The sequence below is a fragment of the Malus sylvestris genome, chromosome 13 (genome assembly GCF_916048215.2).
Source record: "Malus sylvestris chromosome 13, drMalSylv7.2, whole genome shotgun sequence".
In the NCBI taxonomy this organism is placed as follows: Eukaryota; Viridiplantae; Streptophyta; class Magnoliopsida; order Rosales; family Rosaceae; genus Malus; species Malus sylvestris.
In genome coordinates this window covers 3,589,006-3,616,067 of record NC_062272.1, presented here as the reverse complement: position 1 = coordinate 3,616,067, position 27,062 = coordinate 3,589,006, and the positions used below count along the sequence as shown (strand labels likewise).

Below are 27,062 nucleotides of genomic sequence, written 5' to 3'. Positions count from 1 at the left end.
CTATTAATTTTTTATTTTTGATCAAGGTCCTTGGGTATTAATAACATCACTAATTATTTGAAAAATAAAATATTTTTATTTTTAAATATATTTCTTTAGTGTTAAAAATGTTAAAATTAGTATATTTATATTTATAGCTAAATTTTTTATCATATATTTTTATTTTTAGTTTGTACCTATTTTTAATTTGTACCAATTTTCTTTTCATTTTTAATTTGTACCCATATATTAGTTTCTTTTTGTGTCCATATTTTTTAAAGTTTTATTTGTGTTTGTACCCATGTGTATATCGTCACGTGACATTGTATATTTAATCCACGATAGAAAAATTACATATGATACGTTGATGCACAAAATCAGTGAGGACTTTGGTACAACAGAAAGTGTTAGGTTTGTGACCTCGCTAGATTGCCCCGGTCACTAGTGTGGATAAGTATGTAAATGGATAGAAACAAGAAAGCAAACACAAGATGTACGTGGTTCACCCAGATTGACTACGTCCACGGAGTAGAGAAGTTCTCATTAATTGTGAAGGGTTTACACAAGTACATAGGTTCAAGCTCTCCTTTAAAGAGTACTAGTGAATGATTTAGTACAAATGACATTAGGAAATATTTGTGGGAGAATGATCTCATTTTATAGAAGAGAGTTTCTAGCTTTGTTTTTACATTGACACGTGTCGTGTTGTAATTGACTTCTGATGTTGACACGTGTCGCGCTATGATTGGCTTCTGATGTCAACACGTGTCGCGTTATGATTGGCCTCCTGGTTGGAGGGAAACTCTTTTGGGTCATTGACCGTATAACGTTGACCGGTGCTTGGTAGTTTCGAGATCAGTCAAGTATGGTACAAACATGATATATTTATTTTATGCCTAAACTTTGTATCATATATTTATATTTGAGTTTGTACCCATTTTTAATTTGCAACATTTTTTTAAATTTGTAGTATTTTCTTTTTAGTTTTATTTTGTACCCATGTATTAATTTCTTTTAGCGCCTATATTTTTTAAAAATTCATTTGTACTCATAATTTTTTAATCTTTTATATGTGCCCTAATTTATTTATAATGTACCCATCCTTCTTTATTAATATAACACTTTGTTATATGTGAAATGTACCAATTTTTTGTAAAATGTACCAATTTTTTTAACCCTATGGATACATTCTTTTGCCATTTATTATTTCTTGTTTTTACATAGTTTTTATCCATTTATTCAATCAAAATGTTTGAATTTTTTGTTATAACCGTTTCTAATAGTATTATAATGAGGGATTTTAAATTTATAGAATTATAAATCTCATAAAATATCAAACAATTAATGTCAAAACTATTAAAATATAAATATTAATTGTAATATAATGAGGTGTACAAAGTCAAGGGACTTTGATCAAACTTTGAATACCATTAGGGTACGTTTGTTGCACCGGACTATCTTGGACTGGATTAACTTTAGGGACTAAGCTGGACTGGCTTAAACTAGACTAAGCTGGACTAATTTAATGAAGTGTTTGGTGTAGTATCAGATTAAGAAACTAAAATAATAAAAATAAAAATATTTAATTCTATTTTTTACTTTTTTTTTTCTTTTTCTTCTTTTCTTACCTTTCTAGAACACCCTTTCTCTGTAGAATACTCTTCATTTTTTTTCTCCTTCCCGTCCGACTACTTCTCTGTGTCTTTCTTGTTACTTTCTCCCTCATCACCAAATTCCATTCTTTTTCACCACTTTCTCCCTCATGATCAAATTCCATTCTTTTTCATTCATTCTAAAAAAAAGCTTCTGATTTGTCATATGGTTTTTTTTTTCTTCTGGATTTTTCACAAGCTTTTGAATTTCATTTGGGTTTTGGCAGATTGGTATTTTTTTGTCTTCTGGGTTTTGGTTGGCATCGTGGAGTTTGCCGACGATGTCCTGGCGGATGAAGGTGATGGTCGAGATCGATATTGGGAGTTGAGGAAGCCGAGGATCTAAGCAAAGGAGAAGCACTGCCTTTCGACGACGAAGAGGTAGGCTCCACTCATCTCTCTACTCTTTTCCGTTTAAATTTTTATTGACTTTTTTTGCTCTGATTACACTTGTTCTTGCAAATTAGCTACTTTAATTCACTTTGTTCTCCATGGGTGGGGATTGGAGTTGTAGACGGCAAGGGGTGTGGGTGGAGGAAGCCGAGTCGTCGTCAGAGATGGTGCAGTCGTGCAGGACGAGCACGAGGACGCGGCATGAGAGGGAAGACGGGGAAACGGGACTAGCAATCCCCTCCTTTTCGGGGGCTCTCGCTAAGCCCAACTAACGAAGGATTTAGTCAGCACGAGTCCGACTTAATCTCACTAAACTCAATCCTTGCTTGCACCAAATATGGGTTATTAGTCCTAGTTAGTCTAGTCCTAGCTAAGGAGGTCAAACAAACGAGGCCTTAAGGTTTTAGTCAAATAATGTTAAGGATTAAATACCGCATTCAAAGTATCCCTATTTTTAAAGTGTCAAAAACATAGTTTGGTACACTAAGCTTCATAATATAACTCGTTAGAATTTTTTTGAATTTTCAAACAACCGTATTAGTTACATGTTGATTATCAAATTGTAATTTCGACACACTAAAAATATTGGCTTACCAGGGTCATATGGGTGGTTTCCTACTAGTAGTATTGGTCAGCGGTCAAACAACCTATTGCTACGCTATGCATAATGCATAACGGATCCTTTTTTTAGGGATATGTGAGATCTCGTAATCATGATCATTTATCGCATATTATACTATCAGTTTTTATTATGAATTATTTATATTTAATTTAAATTTTAAAATTTAAAATAATTTTTAACCGCACGATGTACGATAAACGATGAACCATCTCTGCATAAACAAGCACCGACCACTTTTGTAAAAGAAAAATGTATATTTTTTTCTTTAAATAAAAAGACCTTTTTTGGGGGGCCGTACAAAGCACGTGACAAGAGGCAGACCAGCATGCAGGTTTACATATGGAGCTGGCATGGCAGTCACGCACGTAACACGTGCATGTCATTATCCTTCAGTATTTTGCCCTTTTTAATTAATTAATTAGTTTTTTTTTCTTTTAAGAAATTAGTAAATGGCTTTAAGTGTCCTCTAGCACGTGCCAGTTCAAGTCCACGTCAGAAAAGCCGTGAAAAAAGGAAGGGTTCCGAATCCGATTCCTAAACATCTGCTAACCCGGTCTGTTTTATCTTGTTAGCTTCTTTCTGATTCGGGTAAACCGGGTTTAGGTAAAAAGTGGCTGTGTGGGCTACTGAGCTGGTTTGGAGTTGGGAGCTGTGACCCCTTTTTTAAAGAACGGCGTGTTTGCTAATTCTGTAGTTTATATAAGTTTTTTTAAAACAATATAGTTTATATAGTTGACAAAAGTTTCGAAAATAGGGTCATTGATACTTTGAAAATGAAATATTCTCGAGGATAAATGCTAAGGGACGCTCTAATTCATAGACTTTTTGTAACCTCATGTCTTTGAAACAATTGTTTATAATGCTTGAACGAGAATTAACGTTAAATTATGAAGTGATAATAAGTTCATGAAGAATCATACTTTTAAAATAGTCCTCTTAACATTCCTCATTCTGGAGATTTACTTGATCCCTCCCGTGTTAAGCAAAAGAATGTACAAGCTTGAGTGGAATCATATACCTCGTTAAAAGAACTCGATACAATTTTATTTTCTGAAAAGATAATTTGACACTCCTTATTGTTCATAAAAACATAAAGAAAGAGTAAAACACATTTAGGAACGCATGATAACATTTTTAGTGTAGATCAATCTTATTATTTAGAAACCATTTTCCCCATAACTGATATATAAGAAGTATACTAATCGAAAAGGGGCTTTGATCACCAACAACATAAAATAAAATGAATTATGATAGTTTTCCAACTTAACTTCAATCAAACCATACTTTTAGTTAGGGCATAACACTAGTAGTATGTATATTTGGGATGAGCTTATCCCCCAAGCTAAAAACGGTATAATTCTGTTAGATATCAGGAGTAGGATTCTCTTCTTTCTTAATCTCTCTCCCCTTCCATCCCTTTTTATTTAAATTGTTGCGATTACGTCATATGTATATTTTGTTTTGAATTTTTTATATAGAGAATGAGACAAAAAGAAGAGTGTGAGATGAGGGGATGGAAGGGGATGGAAATAGGAGAAGAAAGAATCCAACTCCTAGATATTAGAGACATTGGGTGTTTCCCAGGGAGGCAGATTGTCTGCCATCCTGTTTGGATGCCCTTCTCATCCCCTCCTATTTTATGCAGTCACGGTTAAGCCACGTCAACATTTTATATTAATTTTTTTATAAAGATAATAAGACAAAAAAAATAAAAATATAAAATGTTGACGTGATTTAACCGTGATCTCACAAATAAGAGGGAATGAGAAGGACACCCAAAGAGGAGAGCAGACAATCTACCTCTGTTTCCGAGACTTCTATTCAATTTAATTCTTTTTCTTGCTAAAACAACCAATGCTTATTATAAGATTTTGTTGCACGTAATTCAAAGTCAAGTCAATGAAGTGAAACATTTCTTAGCTCAATAAAGATAAACAAATTTTAATATTTTAGTCATTTTATATTACATTTTGTGGTAACTTATCTATTTGAAAATGAAGTTAGGGAAGACATCCATGGATATTTTGTCATTTTATATTTTTGGAAGTTTCAAAGGAGTAGAGAATGCAACTTGGACTGATATTAATTGTTACCAAACTTGATTTGTTCAATAAGTTATTAAACTATCTCCAATTAAACTGATGTTTTTCAAATAGAATTTCTAAATTGTGATTTAAAAAAAAATGAATGACTCTGATAATAATATGCTTACAAAATTTATTAACAACGATCAAATGGACTATGAACTGCACCTAAATATATGCATATATATATATGCGCGCGCGCGCACACACACACATGAGGATGAATATATGACACAATTTTTTTACACACGTTTTTATGAAGGTCACTTAGTAAATGTATTTCTAGAATTCGAACCGTCTATCTTTTAAATTTTCTTTCAAATATCAAGTCTACTGAAAATGCCCAAATATGAAACTATATGACCGTTAGATTACAGGTTTAGGGTTTCTTTATATAACCTTATTCGTTCATTATCTTCACTACAAATGAATGTTTACATGTTTTTCAAATTCTGTGACTTTTTACAAAGATGATTTATGAATAATCTCTAAAAAATAGTCGGTTCAAATCTTTCAAATGCATTATGTAATGGCTTCCATAAAAACGTGTGTTGAAAATTATGTAAAAAGAGTAATGTTAAAAATCTTCTCCAATATATATTTTACTGCCTAAGGAATCAAATTTTGTACTTGAGAATCAGATGGAAGAGGCAGTTGCCGCTCATGTCTATAAGATCATTCGGTGTTTGTTGAGTTGTGATTGACAATACTATTGCTAGTTCCAAAGTGGAAAACCGGACGTCCTAAAAGCCGAGGGCTACCTGTCTAGACTGTACACGTTTCGAACGCGGAACACCTCTTACCTAATCAACGAAGAGTTGGGTATGCCCTCTTTGGTCCCAACATGAACGTGTATGGTCCACTTCCACCCTGTAATCTCAACAGAGGAGAGGGTACCCTACAGCCAGAGGGCAACAGAACGACAGGGAACCACGTTCCCAGAGGCCAAAGCCCAATGCATTGATAGAACCTCCCTCCTCCTGCTGTCTCTCTGTTGCTAGATGTGGCTGCATCCGGATTCCTCTACCACCGAAGTGTAGTACTATTGTACTATTGCTTGTCATTTCGGAAAATACTATGCAAAGAGGTTATGTTTTCTCCCGTCCACAATCGAATTTAAATAATTAATGTATATAATGTGATCTTCACATGTGTTTGGATTTGTAATTAAAAATTATGAACGACTGACTCTAGCAATATATAGGTGTTAAGAACGAGCTAATTTTAATAATTGATGCATGAAAAATTATGGGCGATTGACTTTAAGAATACATTTTTTTTACGCAAAAGAGATGCCGAACAAGATATTGAATGAATATGTGACAGGTAGCTACCGAATAAGAAAAATTGAACAATATCGATTATAAAATCAAGAAACTCTTCAAACCTTAATTGTCATAACTCAACAATAAATCCACACTTAGCTAAACGATGAGCGACTTTAATTAAGTAATAGCCCGTAGTGAAAGTAGGAGTTGGATTTGAGAGCACGTCATGCCGCATGCATGCATATCGTGGCAAAAGAAAACAACAGCCGATATGGCCTAGCCAGCTAAGAAACAAACGTAGTCCCCTTCCCTTGCATTACATCTGTGAGTAGATATGACTATTTGGTACCACCTAACTCACTGACTAATTATGTTTAAACTAACATTCGTTGCTCTTAAATGTTTGCTTTGTAAAGAAGCCATATTTTGTGTGTGTAAGATCCTCATAAGTTGTCTAGTAAGATTTGTTAGTTGAACGATTATTGTTATGGGGACCAACATGTGACTTTGTCACAGCATTCGATCTTTTTAGGAGCCAAGAAGAATAACAGAAGCATTTCAACTTTTTCCTGATCACCATCGTGTGATTCACCAACGTAAAAAATTGAACTCATAGTGTATTGTGTGAAATATGAGTCTGATATTCGTCTCTATCCAACCACTAAATCACCTCACGATGGTTAATTAAGTTTCATAATTTAATTTGCTAACAACTGTAGTGTGTGCAACCAACAACAAATATGGTGTCGACGATAACATGATATGTCTCCTGACTCTCCTCTGACATGTTACCTTTAAAAAAAGGACTTGGATTGTCTGCCCTCCTATTTCGGTGCCCTTCCCGTGCCCTCCTGTTTTGTGTGGTCACGGTTAAGCCACGTCAATATTTTATATTATTTTTTTATAAAAATAATAAAACAAAAAGAAATAGTAATATAAAATGTTGACGTGGCTTAACCGTGACCACAAAAACAGGAGGGCACGGGGAGGGCACCACAATTAGAGGGCAGACAATCCAAGTCCTTAAAAAAAAGCAAATAACTCATCATGCTTTCCAATTTCTTTTGATTACGTATTAAATCACAAACTATTAATTTAGTGGACCTGCTTAATCATATGTACTATCTTGAACAACTAGAAATTTCTAAAATGTATAACACGTTTGCATGGATTTTTTGATGAATTTTTACTCCAATTAATAATGCCTACAGTTTTCTAGGACATATACATTTAAATTTCTTCCATCGGTATATAAAACCATCACCATAATCGCATCGGTCTCAAGAGAGATTTATTAGTGTATTAGAAATACGACTCAGTATATCAAATGTCACAAAACAATTAGTTAGATAACTACAAAAAAACTTTCAATCAATTATTTTGTAACACTTGGTTTACCGGGTTATATTCCTAGTACACTGAAAATGTTCTCCCCGAAGTGGACAATATGAGGAACATAAATATGGTACGTAAATATAGAAACCAAAGTACGGATTTTTTGGGTACTTTGATGGCCTATAAATATCGTTATTGCAATTTAAAGCATCATCTACTCTTTTGGTGGAACGTACTACTTGAGTTTATCAAATGGAAGAGGATTTGTTCTTATTGGCAGTTAATTTGACAACCAAAAGATTTGGTAGCAAACATAAACTACTTAATTAATAGTAACATTACAGCTAATGCTATAACATTTGCTGCCCAACTTTACAAAGCTGTCCTATTAAAATGAGTTGTAATTAATTATAAGTTCTGGCATAGTGGGCAAGTATTGCGAGAAGCATATTAATATTGAGAAGCACAAGTCCAACTCCTCAAGTAGAAATGTCAATGATCGATCGATTTAATGGAAGAAGAAGAAAAAAAAAAAGATGAGATAAAAAAATAAAAAACAAACAATAATAAGATTGTAAGTTTGTAACTATGATCATCAAGGCATGTTTTTTAAATCAAGCAATGCATTATTAAGTATTATTAAGGTGTTTCCCTCTTTTCGGACGGACCGGCGGCCTATGAGGATTTTTTGTCCTTCTTTATTTAGATGATGTTCGGGCTGGATTTTGGATCTGGTCCTTCGCACAGCTCCTTAGGGACATGGTTTTCTCTTGCCTGCAAGATCTTGTTGCTTGGTGTGTTGCATGACAAGTTTGTAGTTAGTTTGAAAGGTGCATTTGTGGGGCTTTTGGTGTAGGCTTTAAGGCTCACAATCAAAATTAACAAAGATTTGAGCGTGCCACTGTTATCTTTGTATAACATATTGTTGAATGGAAGTGAATTAAGTTGGTTACTTGCGCCACAAGTTACTTAGACTTTTTGTTTATCAAAGGATTGTCACAAATGGGTTAAGTTTGCATTAAGTTCTTTTCTTGCCTTGTAAACAAGGACTTTTAATTCATAGTTTTGTATGTCCAAAATGAAGGGAGTCCAGGGCCCTTCCAACCATTTCCTCAATCAAAGTTCACTTTAATGAAAACAGGCTTAATAACTTGATCACATTCGAATGCAAATGAAACTCTTAAGTAGAAAACAGTTGAAAATGACTTAAATACATGAAGGAAAGTACATTAAACGACAAATATACTAAATATAAGTACAAACAAAAGAGACTCGGGTAAGATTTAACCTTGTCGGGTAAGGCTCAACTTCTTGAAACCGCTTCTCTTTATGTTTACAAGTTACTTGTATACTCTAAGGGATGAAAAAGTAAGTAGGTTTTAGTAGAGGGAATCGATACCAACATTAAGGGAATGTAACAGAGCTTTTAAACTAGACAAGAGATGACTTTCTATAACAGAACTATAGTTAAAACAAATTGGATTTGGACAAAATTCAGCTTTCTGGGTACGAACTGGCTTGAGAGTAGAGTTTGTATGTCTTTTGATTGGTTGGTTGAGTGTCATCATCTATTTACTTGTCAAGCCCTTGGAAAAGTGCTTTTTGGCTGGTGGTGAGTTGTCCTCTGTCACTCATCACTTCAATCATAGGCATGTGACCTATGTTTTGGCTGAAATGGCTCCCAATTTACTTTGGGCCTATCGACTGGGCTCGGGCAAGTCTGCATTTGCTTTTGAGTCTTTGGGCTTCCATTATCACCAAGCCCAATGTCAAATATAAACCCAAACAGATGCATGAGCGTGCCACACGTTGGTCGACGTAGAAAAGACATCAATGTGAATTGTGTTTGCGCTTTGGATTTGACTTCTAATCAAATGATTGAATGGTCGAGTAAGGAACCTCTTCTCGGCTTAGGTTTTTCTCTACCTCGAAGACAAGGCTTCAAACGAACAACCAAATGATGTGTAATGGTCATGGTGAAGGTCAAGTGAGAAAGTAAAAAGAATTTAAAATTAATCTACTTGCAAGAAAGTAAATTAAACTAATAAAGAGTGCTTAGGAAATAAAGGTGCTTTTAAGAAATAAAGGTGCTTTTAATTAAATAGAATATAAATGACAAGAAGGAAATGAAATGCTTAAAATAAAGAAGTGTGTATATTAAATTGCATAAATGATAAGAAATTGACATACAATACGTAATATAAATTGCATAATGTAACACTATGTTTGACGAGGGAAATAAACTTGGAATTTGGATAAAAGTCAGAATTTATAAATTGACATGCAAAAATTCCCTCATTTGGATTTATAAACATAGAGATTTAGAATTTCCGCATGGAAAAAGAACTTGGAATTTGAAATCTCTAATTCCCAAGTTTAAATTTCATGTAAATATATGTCATTTCCCAATTTCTATGATTGAGAGTTTAAAAATAACAATTATGTATTTAATTCCATTGTTCTTTTAGGTTAACCAAATAAGAAAATTCACAGATTCTAGAAAATAAAATCCTGTCATTTCAATTTCCGTCATTTTAAAATTCTTTGGTAATCTTAAATTTTTTCATCCAAACCTTCCCTAAAGGAATTGAATTACAAATTCAGGAAGTAAATTGGATGAAAATAAATTAATCTAAACTATGTTTGGATGAAGAAATTTAAGATTACTAAGGAATTTTAAAATGATGGAAATTGAAATGAAGGGATTTTATTTTCTAGAATTTGTGAATTTTGTTGTTTGGTTAACTTAAAAGAACAATGGAATTGAAAACGGAATTTGTTAATTTTAAACTCCCAATCATAGAAATTGGGAAATGACACCTATTTACATGAAATTTAAACTTGGAAATTGGAGGCCCCAAATTCTAAGTTTTTTTTCTATGCGAAAATTCTAAATTTCTATGTTATAAATCCAAATAAGGGAATTGGTGTATGTCAATTGAAGAGAAAATAGAACGATAAGTTGTGCGTTTGATCGAGGATCATTTTCTCTTATTCGAAGCTTGTATTTATATGGGTTGAATATGTCCAGAATCCAGATACGTCCCAACACGGCTGTCCAGATACATTGCTTTGTGATCATGTCAATCAACAAAAATCTTCCTCAGCTAGTGATAGTGGACATTGGCTAGCATTGATCGTATCTATTTCCTAAGAACAAGACTTGGGCTGTTGAACAATTCAACAACCACTACTGCTTATACCCAATCTTGTGTGGACACGTTCAAGTTTTAATTTTTTTAATCAAAATTTAGACACATGTCCACACGGGATTGGGTATAAGCAGGAGTGGCTGCTGAATTGTTCAGCAGCCAAGTTAATTCCATTTCCTAATCCAAAATGAAAATGCTTTCAGTCACTTAAATCATGGATGCGATTTAATATGATATCCCCTTTGGAAAATGATCCTCGCCGGATCTTTTTTCTGAGGATCCCGTGATCATGTCCGTTCATTGTACATCGTATGGTTAGAAATCATTTGAAATTTAAAATTTAATATAAATAGTACCTAATAAAAACTGACTCCACGATTGATCACGAGATCTCCCGGATGATCCTTTTCCATCCCCTTTTTCACCCTGATTTGGACTGCTAGATTAAAGCTAAGAGTCATTTAGACCGGTGAGAGTGAATTCGGGTACAAACATGAGGACCGTCTTGGTAATTTAGTATTAGTCACGTTGAACGATGATTGTGGAGAGTATGTGAACTTCTGATGGAGGAGAAGAGAGCGATTTGTTACGAGAAGAAAACACTAGTTAAGATTGGTCACTCTCACTGAAATGGAGACGGAGACAATGGCAGAGGCTCCAGCTCCAGACTCGCCCACTGCTCAATTGAATTATAAACCAATGCAATAATGAGCTCCGTACACGTACTTGTTTTGGTGATGTTGGTTAAGTAGCCGACATATTTGGGCTGCTCCTTAAGGACTGAGATCTTATTTAGATCTCAATGTTTGAAGTCCAAGGACTCTGAATTCCAGCTGTTCAAGAGAGAGAAAAAGATTTAGACGGTTTAAATTTTGGAATTTTGTGGGGCGAGTCAGTGGAATAAACTAATAAAGACCGTATGATTGAAATTGAGTGGTCCGTGTTATAGAGTCGTTGGACTCTGGACACAGAGATTCGGAATGGATCTCAATTGGCTTCTCAAGATCAAAATATAGGGAATCTAAATAATACACTAATTCCTGTGGTGGAATGTTGTAGTTAGAAAACACCAAGAAGAAGAAGAAAAACAAAGAAGAGTAATATGACCAAGAAAGAGAGATTGGAACACCATCATTTTGGCGTTCCTGTTTATGTGTACTTTCATACCCAATGCCCAACAACTTGTGACATTAAGAGTAGTCCAATTGAAATTGATTGAAATCGTAAATTCTTGCCTAGTGAGTTCAATACAAAACTGCAGCTCATCATGGCTTCTTGTAGGTAGGTAGCGAAAATGGCGCAACAGGTCAAAGTCCATCGAGTACACCATTCATTTGACATAACTACGTGTATCCATGTCTTATGTTCGTAGTTTTATGTTATATGGTTATATATTTATAGCCTTAGTAGTTCGTACAACAGCTGCATCAGCGTTCCATCATGGTTTGCCGAACTAACCATGCACAAAAATCGCAAGTGAACCTCGTGTGGAAGGGTTTCGCTCCAAGCTCTACAAATCTAATCCTCATAAATTTACAAAGAGCAGAAATTTAAAGCTTACAGATTTACTAAGAAAACATACGCAGGAATTGTTCATCAAGCAGCGACCACAAGATAATGATGATGAACTGCAATTCATCCGAACAAAAATGCAGGTGCCCATATATGCTCCTTGAAATCCTACCCTTTCCCTGTCGAAATCAAGAACTTTTCTCCTTAGTTAATTAGAACACACGTAATATAAGTACTTAAGCAGTAAGAATGAGAATGTAACGATCACGAGTTACATCATATTTCAACATCGGGCACTGCCAATAAGAACGAAGTTTGATCGTCAGAGCCAGGTAGTGGCATATACTCTGATCTTCTCACATGATCACCAAAGCAAGCTACAGAAAGATCTCAAGTTATTAAAAACTTTTTCACTTTTGGGAGAAAAAATAAAGAGTGATAAAACTTTTACAATGAAGAATTAAGAAGCTGTTAGGGCTATATGCTAGTACACATGCAAACTAGATAGAATCACGATTTAAGACCATAATATGAATTCGGAATTAGTTACGGTTGATTACTACTTCTGAAATGTTTTTAAAGTTTCAAAGTTTTCTTATTCTCAAATTCAAGGACGCCAAATTTGTTCCAATTCACAAACTGGAAGTAGAAAATTTCCCTGTTTTATCATTTTATTAGTTATTCCTAATACTCAAAACTTTATTATAGAGCAGTATGCTAAAGCATGAACTCAAATATAATTATTAGATTCGGTCATCGAAACATACCATTTTCTATCTTCATTACACTTTGAAGCATTGTATCCATTTTCAGCTTCATGTCACTGCTATCATCCATAAGTGGGACAACATGGGTCAGTTCCCTGTAAATTTCACGCACAAACTTGCATATCTTATCAGCAAATTCACGTTCTCCATCTGAAATTCGACCAATTGCCAACCGCATCAGCTCTCCGGTCAAGTCTGCAAGCTATAGTACAACAACACTTGGTTACTCTTCTGAAACATAACATATATGTCTCTGAGAAATGGATATAGCATGTGTTTATACGAAAGCTCTTGTTAAATCTAATAGGTGCATAAAAACATCACTTCCCAATACATGTATATATACATGTCAACATGTGTGTGTCCCTGTGTTAAACTAAAACAATGAATTCAATCCGCTTAATCCCAAAACCTTATTCAACTAATCAACTGGCCTATAGTTTCCTTTTCCACAAAAAGAATGTAACAGCGAAGTTGAAGAAAATACCCCGAGAAGATAGTCAAGTACATTGATCTGCAACGGCTCAAGAGACGGATCACTGAGTGGCAGCAAGGTGGCATTTATCTCATCAAGACTTAAGAGAGTCCCAGTCCTGCAAAATTTACAAAAGGTTGCAGCTTCAACATATTCTTGTACCTGCACAAGTCATGCATAAATTGATAAGTGAATTAACCAGGTATAACCGAAACCCGAAATTTCAAAAGACTGAAAGCAGAAGCAGAAGCAGGAGAGTTCCACACTCACCCCAGGTGAGTATGCTCGTCTCAGCTTCCAAAAATCAGTCCCCTGCAGCTCTCTAACCAGTCGGGAAATGTACCGATCCGTCACAGCTACTAAATCCTTTTCGGCTTTCTGCAGAACTTCCTCTTTGTTGTGTTTACTGATTCTGTTCAGGTTCAAATTCCACAGCAACAACATTTCAATGATGATAAAACAAAATTTAAAAAAAAAAACCCAAAATCCAACACCCAGAAAACAGTAACTAAATTTGAAGCAAAAGGTCGCAGCTTTCTTACCTGTGGACCTGAAAGATGACCTTTTTGCTGTTAATGGTGATATCGCGACTTGCTTTTACGACCCTTTCCCGCTTGTCGTTCTACAAACAAAACAGGCAAAAACTCACATTGTAAAACCCTTGAAATCGCTCGCGGTGCTGCAAATTGGGGGACGTTAAATCAGGGATTTACGAGATTGTTGAGGTAATCGGCGTGTTTGGAGAAGGCGTCTTTCATGGAGGAGGATTCAGTGCTCATCGTCGTCGCCATTTTCGGTACGCTCTGCGACGTCGTGTGTGTTACTGTGAGCGAGCCAATTACTCTCTCAATGTAAATTAACGAAGAGCCTAATTGGAAATAAAAATTCAGGAGAAAGAGGAGAGAGAGAGAGGGACTGACTGGAGTGGAGGCGGTGGGGTTTGAGAGCCGTCGCCAGAGATAAGCGCTGCAACTTCAACGTCTATCCCGTTTGGGAAATGTATTAAACGACGGGTTTAGATAAAATATTTTTAAAATTAAATTTTAGTAAAAATACATATTAAGAATTTGAGATATTTTAATAGATTTATAAATTTATAGACTTTTAAGAAGTTTAATTGATTTGTAACGATTTCATGTAAAATTTTGATTCAATTTTCTCCAAATTTCATAAGGAGAGGTGATATTTGTATATGCTTCAAATACATTAGGGAATCTCTCATATTTCCTCTAATTTCTCACCGTTTTCAAATTCTTTACAATCAAATTTAATTAAATACATCTTAAATATTATAAATCTACTTAAAATCTTAATTGAATGCACTAGATTTGTAAGGATTTTAATAAATTATCTTAAAATATACACATTGAATTTTAAAGAATTACTTAAAATTCTGATTGAATACCTCTAGATTGATTAAAAAAAATAAAATATCTCAAAATTCTAATTAAATACACCCCCTAATTCTGAAAAAAAAAACACATGAAGTTCTTCCAATAAGAAACACAAAATTAATGGTTCTTTTTTGGTGAAGAAAATTAATGTTTTTAGTAAAAAGTACTTCAAATGTTTTTGGAATCTAAAAACATATATGCATTATGAAAAATTATTTGAAGTGCTTCTAACAAGAAATACAAAATTAATTCTTTTAATAAAACACACTTCAAATGCTTTTAAAACTTAAAAGTATTTTTTCTAAGCGCGTTTTCAATAATTTAAATACACAAACCAGGCGACCACTTAATCAGTGTGCTTTCTTGATGTCGTTTTTAAAACCAGCGGACGACGCCCTTTTAAAACCAGCGGACGGCACCACGTTTTAAGGCGATATCTCACTTCATTGCCAGTCGCGGGAAAATAGTAAACAAAAGCTTCTTTCCCCTTCGCAACGCAGCCGCAAAAACCACAAAGATGGTGACGCTGATCGTGGCGACGACCACCGACCCGGCCTCTGTCAACCCGGCCAAGGCCCTCCTAGCCATGCCCGGCTGGGACCCCTCCCCTTCTTGTTTACAGGTTTGCTAATAACCTTCGCCTGATCACCAATTAACCCTTAATTAACGAATTAATTAACAGGACATGAAGGGGTTTGGCAATGGAGGAGGAGGAGTCAGGGTTTTGCTGCACGGTAGGGGAATTGTGGAAGAAGACGACTTGGACAAGCGGTGGGAGGAGGCCACCGGCGAGCGAGTCGACGAGGTGATATTTCTGAGCAAACACACCGCCGTCTCCAACCGGCCGGCACTGACCGTGCACCCGATCGGAATCCCTCATCTGCGTGAAGGCGAGGCTGGACCGCAAGGCGGAAAGCCCGGTTGGGCTGCGCCGCCGAGCCCCCGGATTGGTCCCTGGCTCCGGCACCTGAAAAAGCTTGCCCAAGCCCACAACTTGGTTCCTGAGTTCGAGGTTTCTCACTCTCTTGCCTCCATTTTATATGTTCATCTTCCGTTTGTGGAAATTTGTGTTGTAATTTATAGTGCTTTGCGTGTTTGAATGTAGATTACTTTGGAGGGTACACATCATGGACCGGTCACGAATACACGTACTATGTTCTTGGAGATTGGTGAGTTTTTATGAACCCGATTGCTCTTATGCTTTTCAGTTGTGGAATTATATTGCATGGTGTTATCTTTTTTCGGTTGGAAGTGAGAATTATACACATTTTCGGTTGCGCAGTGTGAATGTTTGCTCCGATGCGTTTTTAGTGAACTTATGAACATCTTTTTTTGTACCTTTTGGTGATCGGTTTGTAGGATTGATTTATTTTGTTCAAGGGGTAAAGTTTACCGCTTCCGCTAAATGTAGTGTTGTAACTGCTCGGTTCGGAAGCTTCTATATGTGACATGGTTTTTCGTATTTTTTACTATGCATTTGAGGGTTTCTTGTTTTTTGATGTTACTTGGTTGATATAGGCAGCACGGATGAGTGCTGGAAGAGGCAGGATGCAGCACAAGTTATGGCTCTAGTTAAGTAGACAACTACCAATTTCAATGATTTGAGCAATTCATAGATACGTCCCGCTGTTGGTTTTTTTAACAAATACTTTTCCTCTCTTCATAATGTTTCTGGTTTTCCCTGAGCTTATAAAGTTTAATAGAACAAACAACTCATGAGAATAAATTGGTGGCAATTTCTGTGCTTTCAGTTAGTTTGGGAAGGACTTGGGCTTGGAGGGGGAGCTGCTGTTGGAAACTGGAACGGGTATGTTGATTTTCATGAAAAGCTCATGTCTTTGTTTGCAATTTTAACCAAAGTTTGATGCTCTTTTGTTTGCAATTTTAACCAAAGTTTGATGCTTCTCTAACTTCATTTTATATATTATTGGCGCTCTAGGGAGAAGGATAAGAATAAAGTTCTTCTTGGATTAGGTGGTGGACATTATGCTCCTCGGCATATGGATATAGTTCTGTAAGTTATAGTCACTTTACAGTTCGTCCATTTTCTTTCAAATATATAGCATTGGTTTCTTAGTGGCAATGTGGCATGGCATCCAGCTTTATTCTTTGTTTCAATCTGTGTGCGGTTTGATGCATACTTATTAACTGTGAACTCAACCTCTTAATTTTGATTGATCGTGTCAAAGTAAATACGGTAAATAAGTCTGCTAAAAACGAATGGGATTACCAGACTATAGATGATACTGTCTTCATCCCGTTCGGAACTTCGGGCTTGATCTGCTTCCTCCTTCCTTTTCTCTGTCTCTGCAGCTTCCGCAACACCCCTAAGTCCTGCATTACCCTCCCAGCCCCTTCTTGCTTCCTCTTACATCTCTATCAAATGAGTGTGTTGCATTTACCTTTTTTTTACATGTGAAAGTCACATTCTGTGAATATCGTATGCTAGTCTGCATGCTGTCTGGATTTGATATGTTATATAGAAATATTGATGGTAGATATAGCGAGGAGATTTGGTTTACTCCGTGAAAATAGTCCCATTCTTTGCAAGTACAGGAAAGATGGTGTGTGGGTAGGCCATCTACTTTCGGGCTATTCCTTGCCGATGGAAGATCCAAACCAGTCCAAAGCAGAAACAAATGCAAAAGATACGAAAGACATTGGTGGAACTTGGAAACAAGCGATCAAAGCAGCATTTGAGGCTACCCAGTCTGCTTTCCCTGGTGGTGAAATTATAGCTCATCTTGATCAGAAGTAAGTTAGGTTTGTTTTAAGATGTGACTTGCACGTCAAACATTTTATATGCTGAAAATTGTCGTGCGAAACACAAGAAGGTAGAAGGCTAGAACCCTTATGCAAGCCAACGACCGTTGATTGCAGGGATTGGATCCTCTTGTAGAAGTATTATTGCCAAGTTATCTTATACGACTTTTTGATTGTTCATTGCAGGAGTTTCAAAAGCTGGCAAAAGAATGCTATAACGGCTTTCCTAGGCGAGCAGAACATCAAAATTGGCAAACCCAACGATTTCTACTAAATCTGATGAATCCCATGGACATATAGTTCTATTTTTACCCAATTTTACTACACAGATTACGGCTGTTGCTAAATGGTAAATGAAGCAGGAAGCAAATATGAATTATGAATGAAATATGTATATGTTTTTTCAAATCAGTTTGTCATTGTGATGTGATGTAATTTTGGATTTGAGGCTTGAGTAGAGCCAGACGTCAATGAAATTATGAAAACCCAATGCAAGAAGAAACTAAAAGACCAAAGCCCTTGACTTGCTATTCGGAAGAGTTACTTCATACTATTGTCCGTGTGGCGACATCTTAAGTTAATCCTGTATTATTATTTATTTTAATTCCTAGACATAACAATGCGTAAATTGTTTTAAATACTGTTACAGTGACACTCCTGCATTGGAGTTTTCTCACCTTTGAGACCCTAAAATATAGTGAACTAAAGAAGCAGTCATGGCTTTTGTGAATAAACCATTCCTTGGTCTGAAGGGCCGGATTAGTCTCCATCAGTGTGGTTACGTGATTAAGTTTCTCTATGTTGTCAAATGCCATTTGTCATGCCTATATTTAGTCTTACATAGACAGCCCAAGTGGGAAAATTTTCTTCATTTTTTTTAGGTGGGAGTCAGCTATAAAGTTTGAGCTGCAAGTTTTATTTTTTCTCTTTTGACAATAGTGATGATCATGATGGAGTGAGTTTGACAAAATATTTGTGTTTTTACTTTAATAATGATTAAGCTTTTGTTTAATGATCGTTTCGTTTTAGTTTTTAGTTTTTGTGTTTGGGATTCGGGGAATGGAGATAAGAAAAGGGGGAAGGAAGGATGGTAGTATATACAGTTGTAGAATAAACATACAAGGACAGGCATGCAAACGAAAGCAAAAAATTATGTTAAGTTTCTTTCATTCATTCATTCTTTTTTTTCCCCCTTCTTTTCTCTCCTTTCACCCTGTCAGCGGCCAAAACACAAAAAGTTCAAAAACTAGAAACGAAAAACGAAGTAATTATTCAATTTTAAGAAATGCGAAGTAGACTCTCTGAAAATGAGATTGTTTATGAACTCTTTACCACTTCATGTTTTTTATATAATATTTTATAATGTTGACAAAAAAATTATACCAAAAAATAGATAATAAAGTCCGTAAAAAGTTTTATTTCTAAGAAAATCTCCCCCGCATTTCTTATTTCATAAATATGGTTTGGTTGAGAAAAGGGTATTAGTAAGAAGATACAGCGTATGTGGAACATTTATCTGTAAGTTTCCACCTAATTTTTGCTTCTTATATTAGCACGCCAAGTGTCAACTATTTTGAAACATGCATATTGGAACCAGGTCCTTTTTCTAGGCATCATGTGATCGTGATCGTTTATCGTATATCGTGTGGTCATTTTTCGTTAGGTACTATTTATATTTAATTTTAAATTTTAAATTTTGAAATGATTTTTGACCGTACAATATATGATGAACGATCACGATTACGATCTCGAAATCCCTAGAAAAAGGATCCGACGAGACGAGGATCCTTTTCCCATAGCATATTTTATGTCAACTTTTTTTAATCATGCATATTTTATATTAAATTTTTTTAATCACGCAAGGACAGAGAGATAAACAAAGTCTTTAAGAACCCTCCAAGTATTAAAAAGATAATTAGTAAGAATGCAATCCAATGCCATCACAGATCGCCTGATCGAGCATGCAGCACCAGGTCATTGCTTTCCATAGTTCATCAGGTAGGAGAAGTCAACAATCCAAGTGCCAAAACCTATCCTTTCTCTCGTTGACATCGTTGGCAACACCTCCACCATTGGATCAAGCTGCATATGACATTGTTTACTCTCTCTCTCTCTCTCTCTAATATATATATGTATATATATATATACCCTTTATGTAAAGGGATCCCTATGTTTTTAAAAACATGGGGATTATGTGTGGGTTCCAATCCACATCGAACTTTAACAATCCGAACCGTTTATTTTGTAAGTCTCGATTCATAAATCATCCTTGCAAAAATTCAATTTAATCTGAAATCATTTGCTTATTTAATTATCAAGATAAAATTTCGTTGTTTCTTATATAACAAAATATTTGTTAATTTTTATGAACTTAATTAGATGTCTTAAACATTTACGATTTGGCTAATATTTTGCAAGGATGATCTATGAGATGTAACTTGAAAAATAAACCGTTCAAATCGTTAAAATTCGATGTGGTGTGGATCCTACAACTAATCCCCATTTTTATAAAAAAAAAAATGGGGATCCATTCCCTTAAAAGTTTCCTATATATAAGGTGACATGCGCTTTATGCAAAAGGATCTCTATTCTTTTTTCAAAAAATGGGGATTAGGTGTGAGGCCCACTCCACATTGAACTTCAATTATCCGAACCGTTTAGTTTATAAGTCTCGATTCATAGATCATCCTTATAAAAATTCAATTCAATCCGAAATTATTTGCCTATTTAACTATCAAGATAAAATTTCATTGTTTCTTATATAACAAAGTATTCGTTAATTTCTTTGAACCCAATTAGAATTCTTAAATATTTCTTATTTGGCTAATGTTTTGTAAGGATGATTTATGAGGTGCAATTTGAAAAATAAAGGGTTCAGATTGTTAAAGTTCTATGTAATGTAAACCCTACAACTAATCCCTATTTTCATTAAAAAATGGAGATTCCTCCCCTTAAAGACTTCCTATAGGGTGATAAGTATATGTAAATATAAAATATTAATGTGAATGGTTGGTGCTTGATTTGGAAACTTTGGCCTCCTGGGACCAGGTAACAGCCCATCGATCGACCATGTCACTTTCACATTTGTAGGGGTTATATTCTGGGGGAGACGCAACTCGGGTAGAAACACAAAAAAAATTGTTATTGTCTTCTGGGATATAAGCTTAATTGCCGTTTAGAAATAGATATGCTTCTTTTATTTAAGAGAAACTTTGGATGCGGTTCTTAATCATGAATATTATTTTATTGAAATCTTGTTAGTTTTTAATTTTTTATCGAGGTTCCTGAAGTTAAAGTGATAATTTATTTTTATGTACGTTACTATATTTTTTTAATTAAAAATTAGAAATTTTAGTTATCTATATAAATGAGATTTTAAATAAAAAACCATAATTTGTGGGATTAAAAATATTAAAATATAAATATACTATTGTGTGTGTGTGTGTCAAAATTAACCAAAAAAATTATTGTATCAAAACATGGGTACATTCTTCAAAATCACAACAACAAAAAAAGATATTAAGCTTAATAATATTAGTAAATTTCTTCGATTAAACTTGACATGAATACATTTTAAAATCAAAGAAAAAATAATGTACCCATATAAGTTTAAAAATGGATTAGAAAAAAATTTGAATAGATTTTATATTAAAAAAAGGGTACATGTTACATATAACAAATTGATATATTTAATAATGAGTACATTTTAAGATTAAAAAGTTTTGCATGAATGGGTACATATAATTAGCATGGGTACATTTAGCAAAAACAAAGTACAAATAAAAAAAATATGGGTACAAATACAAATAAACTTTAAAAAATGTAGGTACAAAAAGAAATTAATATATGGGTACAAATTAAAATTGAAAAGAAAATTGGTACAAATTAAAAATGGGTACAAACTAAAACTAAAAATATATGATAAAAAATTTAGTCATAAATATAAATATGCTAATTGTAACATTTTAAACATTAAATGAATATATTTAGAATTAAAAAAATATATTATTATTGAAATAATTAACGATGTTATTAATACCCAAAGACATTGATAAAAAAATGAAAAGGAATAGGATTTTAATAAATAGAGTAGCAAAAGGAAGGATGAGAACCTAATTTCTCCTTTATTTAATTTATTTGATGGTGGTTGCGTAAGTAGGACAAGGATTGTCTGCCCTCCCACTTCCGGTGCCCTCTGTGGCCTCCTGTTTGTGTGGTCACAGTTAAGCCACGTCAACATTTTATATTACTATTTATTTTTGTCTTATTATCTCAATAAAAAAATAATATAAAATATTGACGTGACTTAATCATGACCACATAAAACAAGAAAATACAAAAGGGCACTAAAAATGGAGAGGGCAGACAATTCTTGTCCGCGTAAGTATCCCCCATCGTCTAGCGGTTCAGACATGAGAAGAACGAGGGTCAGATTCTTGTCTTGGTGCTAGAGTAAGGTGTTCTATCACTGAAGTTATGAATCTCGGTAATAATGAATGCATGTAGAACTGGACACATATGCATGCATGCATAGTGTTTTGTCTTTATGATTATATAGCATGGTTTGGTGGGAACTCTATGAAATTAATGTTTGATTGGAAGAAAATTAGGCACGCAATCTTGTACCAGATTTTGTTGGTCTGTATGTGTCCGACGTGTTGTATTTTTAGTGGAATTGTTGGTACTGGTCATGTTGGTGAGTAGATTTAAGTTCATACTAAAACGAGAGAATTGATAGATTTGTGGTCCAAATTATAGGTATTTTTATTAATTAATTTGGTGGAATTAATTTGTTTGGGTAGGGGAGTTGGTATGAAATGATTGCTCATGGAACAGCAGAAATATTGTTTCTCCGGCTTTCAAAAAGGATTGTTGTGATGAAATCGGATTCATTTTATATAATAATAAAAAATAAAAAAAAGTACTACTTATATAGTCATGTTGGTAGAGGTAACGCCAATAGTGGTTGTTTTTCTTATTTGAATTGTTAAGAACTGAAGGTGGGGTACCTTATTATTTCATGTATATAAAATTATAAATACATCTTTCCTTAAACATAATACTTCAATTTTAAAGATAATCTTGCCACTTATAAATGAAAATCTCAATTTTGATTTCAATGGATGCGAGTTCAATATATAATCGTAGCTGACTCATTTCTTATTGTATGACTTATACGTTTTGTCTATGTACGTATTACCCCTATATCACTAACACAAAAAATAAAAAGCTAAACGTTATATCAAACAGACTTTTAACATCATTTATCATTAGGGAGAGGGGAAGTTATCCCATTTCAGGGCCACGACATATCACAAGTCTTTTTGAGGACTTATAGATGGGGTCTTAGTTTTTTTTTTTTTTTTTTTTTTTTAATACAAATCACACACTAAGAGGGATTACTAGAAGCGAGACTCGAATCTAGACGTTGATCTAACAAAGAGAACCATATCCTCACTATCTCAACAAACCCTCATTGACACATTATGTATGGTTTACAAGAACCGAGATGACTAATATAAAAAAGTCAATCTGTTTTCATAAATATAGTTAATTGTGTGACCATTAAAAAGAAATGAAAACTAATGAAAAGGGCTTGAAAACTTTGAGTTTTAATGATAAGGACAAAATAAAGGGTAAAGTGAATAGTACCAAGATTGACTTTTTAGTGTAAAAATGTGGTTTTTCGTTAAAGTGAACAGTATCGGGTGCTTTTCGTTAAAGTTCCCTAAAAAGAATAAGTAGTTGATGTTCTCCTTCGACGAAAAAAGTTGATCGTGATTGTAAGTTGTAAGTATGAAATTATATATTCTCATAATATATTTGCATGGTTGGTTGCATGCCATGACCTATTATGACAACAACTCCAACTAGCTAGTTTGTTATAAAAACTAAAGATAATTCCTATTTAATTTCACTCTTAGATTTGCCTTGTTTATAAATTCTTCGATTGACTAAATGTGAACGATTACATTATGATTAATCATTCAGTCATCCCTAATTATATTACAAGACAATTATTTATTAATTAAGTTTGGCGTGGAAATCAAATCTCATGTTCTTAGTCCAAGCACAGAACATTTTCAACAAACTAAAGTTTGAAAATTTGGTTTGCATGCACATATATACATTTATATAACCATATAGTTATGGTGAGATATTATTCATGAAGGTGTACAAGCTTTAAAAGCTATCGACTCCCATTTTTCTCTTGTGATTTGTTTTCGTTGAATGGTGACTGAACTCTCCAGCCTCCAGCTGCTACCAGAAAAGTTTTTTCATTATTAAAAAAGAGAGGCTAACGTCGGTCGACTCAGTCCACCTGTTCATTTGTTTAATTGACTCAGTGTGGCTTTTCTATTTACAATTTTAGATTGTATAATATTGCTTCGGGTATCAATCTTGTGCACCAAATTTGAGTACCAAATCATGTAGCGTTTGCCATGGCATTAAAATTTAACTACTCAATTCCAACTTGGATTTAATTACATCTTTTCAATAAAAAGTAATTGAGGGTTAATCAATTTTAGGAAGAAAATAAGAACACTTAAAACCTAATTGATCAAAAGTCCAGCACCATCGTTCCCAAACTTTGCGGTCGCAAGTCGCACCATCGCTCCACTTCAGGCGTCTCGCTGCTCCACTTCCGTCTTGCTGCACCGCCATATCGAATATGCGTTCTCTTTGCCATTGAGTACATACACCACTGCACTTCCAATTGTAATATAAAATGTCATATTATATAATACGAGACGAACTTATTTGCAAGGGTGAAACTGAATCTAGTCTCGGGGAGTTGCAGAAAACTTCCCACTGATATATCCATGGATCATGGGCTTTGGAATGATTAAACTGTTGTATTGAAAATCTTGTTTATCCATGTTAGACGAAACATTCAGCAAAGCGGTGCGATGGCGCTACAGTCTGTCGGCGATGGAACGGCGGCGTGGAAGTGGTGCAGCAAGCCTTGGTGATGGTTGGATGATGGTAGACGACAGAACCACACACATCCGCAAATATGCAAAAATATTAACAGATGGTAAGGAAAATAAAAATACACACAGATATATTCTCCCAACGCTCCATTGCATGAAGACAACAAAAAGATGCATGAGTCATATTTTATTTAGGTTTCCTTCCTTGAGAACGACATAGAAGAAGTTGAACTCCCAAATATTTAATATTGCAAATGCAAACGCACATTGGATACTGTTACTTCCATCATAGTATCCCTACCTATAAATTTATATTTCATGAGAATTCAGTTGGGATTCCCATACGGCCACATGCAGTAGAGACAAATAAAAAAAATAGAAGAAGCAATATGCAGAACAAAAAATAAAAACATAAAAAGCAAAGAAACTCACAAAACAAAAAATACAAATTAAAGAAGTTAAGCAAAAGGAGAGTTTTGGAATCCCCATGTAATAATAAACTGATACACATGCAGAGATATTTAAATGTAAAGCCCTTTAAATTGATACATATGCATGCATCCGATGCGATCCAGGCCAGTTTTTTTTTTTAAATAATTGAATAAATAATGAAGAAATTGCATGTAACGGGTGGGAATATATATATATATATGAATGAGAAATTTGCGTAAATACTATCAGAACTTTTAGAAAAATGTGCAAATAGTGCCAAATACCACCTGAATTACAATATTTTACAACTTACCACCCAAATTTTGTGTTTTGTAGCTATGTACCACCTGCCATTACAAAATCTGTTAACTGATGATATGTGCAATGCTAGTGTGGGCCGTATGGGAAATATATGAACAATACTAGGATACAAATACTCAAAACTCTTTATAGTCGATTCACAAAATTTCGTACTTATTATTGAAACTGTGTATATATAAGTCAATATATAAGGATCATCTTTGCCAAAAGTATGAGTCACTATTATATAGTCATAAAATTGTTTAAAATCATCACCTCGTTGCTTAATGCTCATAAAGGATGAAGGCGTCACCTACCCTATACCTACTTGATCATTCTAATCCGTGAGATAACATGCAGGATTAATCTTATAATCCATACATTTGCTTGACCAGATTTGAGAGCAGTGCCAAAAACTAGTGAGATCAATCCACCGACTGACTTCCTTATCAGATATGCCAGCATGCATGCACGTATCCTAACAAACTCACTAGCTAGCGTAGCTACTTGTTCAATGTATTAATATCAATATCAATATTGGTGCAGTTGGAGATTCACCAACAAATCCATATCCTCTCGTAGTTGCAGTTGTACTAGAGTCCTAGGACTATTATTCTCAAGGAAACATCGATCCGTTTTCACGTTGCTTGCTTGCTTGCTTGCTAGCTGCTCAGTTGATGCTTGTGTTTTGGTCTCGAAGGATACATTTTTCAGACGTACTTAAAACCCAAATCACGTCGTGTGTGTGTGTGTGTGTGTGTGTATTGGTACTTTGATAAGGCAAATGACGTGGTTGATGTATACTGCTTTATTTCAAGTAAAATAGTAAGTCATATGTTTTTGTATTTCAAATACAATAAAAAAAATTAAATTGTTGGGTTTGGAAAAAATACTTTTCCTAGAGGTTCAGTTTTTATGTAATCTTTTGGCTTCTCATTACTATTTTATTTTATATAGAATATTTGGTGGCAATGTGTTATTGAACTTGTTATTATCGAAACATTTGTATCGATGAACAAATTTTTTAACATGCTTAAAATATAGAGCGTTGCACTTTATATCATTATATATGTAAAAGAAAGTTAATTTTCAAGTGTCTTTATACTTGTACATTAATATGTAGGGTTGGAATAAGAGAGATGAATATGTAGTGTACCATTTCGTATTCTGAACATCCTGAAAAATGTATTGGAAGGATATGGACCAGCCAAGATGAACCCCAGATCAATTAGTTTTGGGGATGATTTGGAACCCGTGAAGCATGCAATAACAATCAATTGTACCAAATAGACAAACACAATTTCGGTAAATAATGGCCGTCGATTTGGCATGGAATTCAATCCATTATGACACCACCTTTGCTTTTTGCATCAATTCCGTCCATCTTGCCGAGTACCAACAAGAAAGCTTTGCGGTTCCCACTCCCGCCCCCCGCCACCCGCCACCCGCCACCCGCCCCCGGCGCACATTAGCAAGTACACATTCCGCCTACACGTGTGCTAGCAGCCAACCAAAACACAGTTGATGACAGAAAGTAAAAAGCTCCCTTTCAGATTACTCCCCAGAGTTGTAATCCCCTGCACCGCAAACCCGCATTGGCAATACCAAACTTGGGCTCGATTGAGATTGCTTTTGAATGAAACTCTTTTTGCTAAACGCAATTATATGTGATTTTTGATGAAACCAATTTTAGTTATTCTAAAAGTAATATCAACGAGCCCTTTGAAACTCGACCCACATTGCACGCAACTAGTCAAGGATTTTGTCTTCACTTGTTTAGAAGAGGTCTTAGATTTAACTCATACAATGAAGACTTATTGGGTGAGGATAAACCGTATTTCGTATCAATTTAACGGCTCAGATTTGTCGCTCGCAGTCTAATCAGAGAAAACTGACGGTTGGTGATCGCCAACACAGAGACTTTGAGAGTGGAGAGGATGAAACGAATTGGGTCCCACAGAGGTATATTATATAAATACCTCCAGAAAATAAAAGAACT

At 34.7% G+C, this 27,062-nt stretch overlaps 2 protein-coding genes and 1 long non-coding RNA gene across 5 annotated transcripts; 2 read left to right on the top strand and 1 right to left on the bottom strand.

Moving 5' to 3' along the window:
* Positions 1-1,678: 1,678 nt before the first annotated feature.
* On the top strand, positions 1,679-2,460 carry LOC126594969 (uncharacterized). The gene is made up of 2 exons (XR_007613487.1): positions 1,679-2,012; positions 2,146-2,460. It is a non-coding gene; the product is annotated as an uncharacterized LOC126594969 (long non-coding RNA).
* Positions 2,461-11,857: 9,397 nt separating this feature from the next.
* LOC126594959 (uncharacterized) lies at positions 11,858-14,317 on the bottom strand. 3 transcript variants are annotated; one of them, XM_050261249.1, is made up of 8 exons: positions 14,160-14,317; positions 13,953-14,062; positions 13,782-13,861; positions 13,510-13,651; positions 13,252-13,401; positions 12,765-12,966; positions 12,273-12,374; positions 11,858-12,176 (listed from the first exon to the last, which is right to left on the bottom strand). In XM_050261249.1, exons 2-7 carry the CDS (start codon positions 14,028-14,030, stop codon positions 12,274-12,276), a joined length of 753 nt encoding a protein of 250 aa, XP_050117206.1. In that variant the 5' UTR covers positions 14,031-14,062; positions 14,160-14,317; the 3' UTR covers positions 11,858-12,176; position 12,273. The 3 variants fall into 3 exon arrangements, with proteins under 3 accessions (XP_050117206.1, XP_050117205.1, XP_050117207.1); XM_050261248.1 differs by having other exon boundaries at positions 11,858-12,374; XM_050261250.1 differs by having other exon boundaries at positions 11,858-12,374; positions 13,953-14,042; positions 14,160-14,308.
* A 692-nt stretch (positions 14,318-15,009) lies between these two features.
* On the top strand, positions 15,010-17,926 carry LOC126594956 (D-aminoacyl-tRNA deacylase). The gene is made up of 8 exons (XM_050261243.1): positions 15,010-15,255; positions 15,316-15,645; positions 15,739-15,802; positions 16,152-16,204; positions 16,385-16,440; positions 16,573-16,647; positions 17,190-17,387; positions 17,583-17,926. Exons 1-8 carry the CDS (start codon positions 15,151-15,153, stop codon positions 17,668-17,670), a joined length of 969 nt encoding a protein of 322 aa, XP_050117200.1. The 5' UTR covers positions 15,010-15,150; the 3' UTR covers positions 17,671-17,926.
* Positions 17,927-27,062: the final 9,136 nt, after the last annotated feature.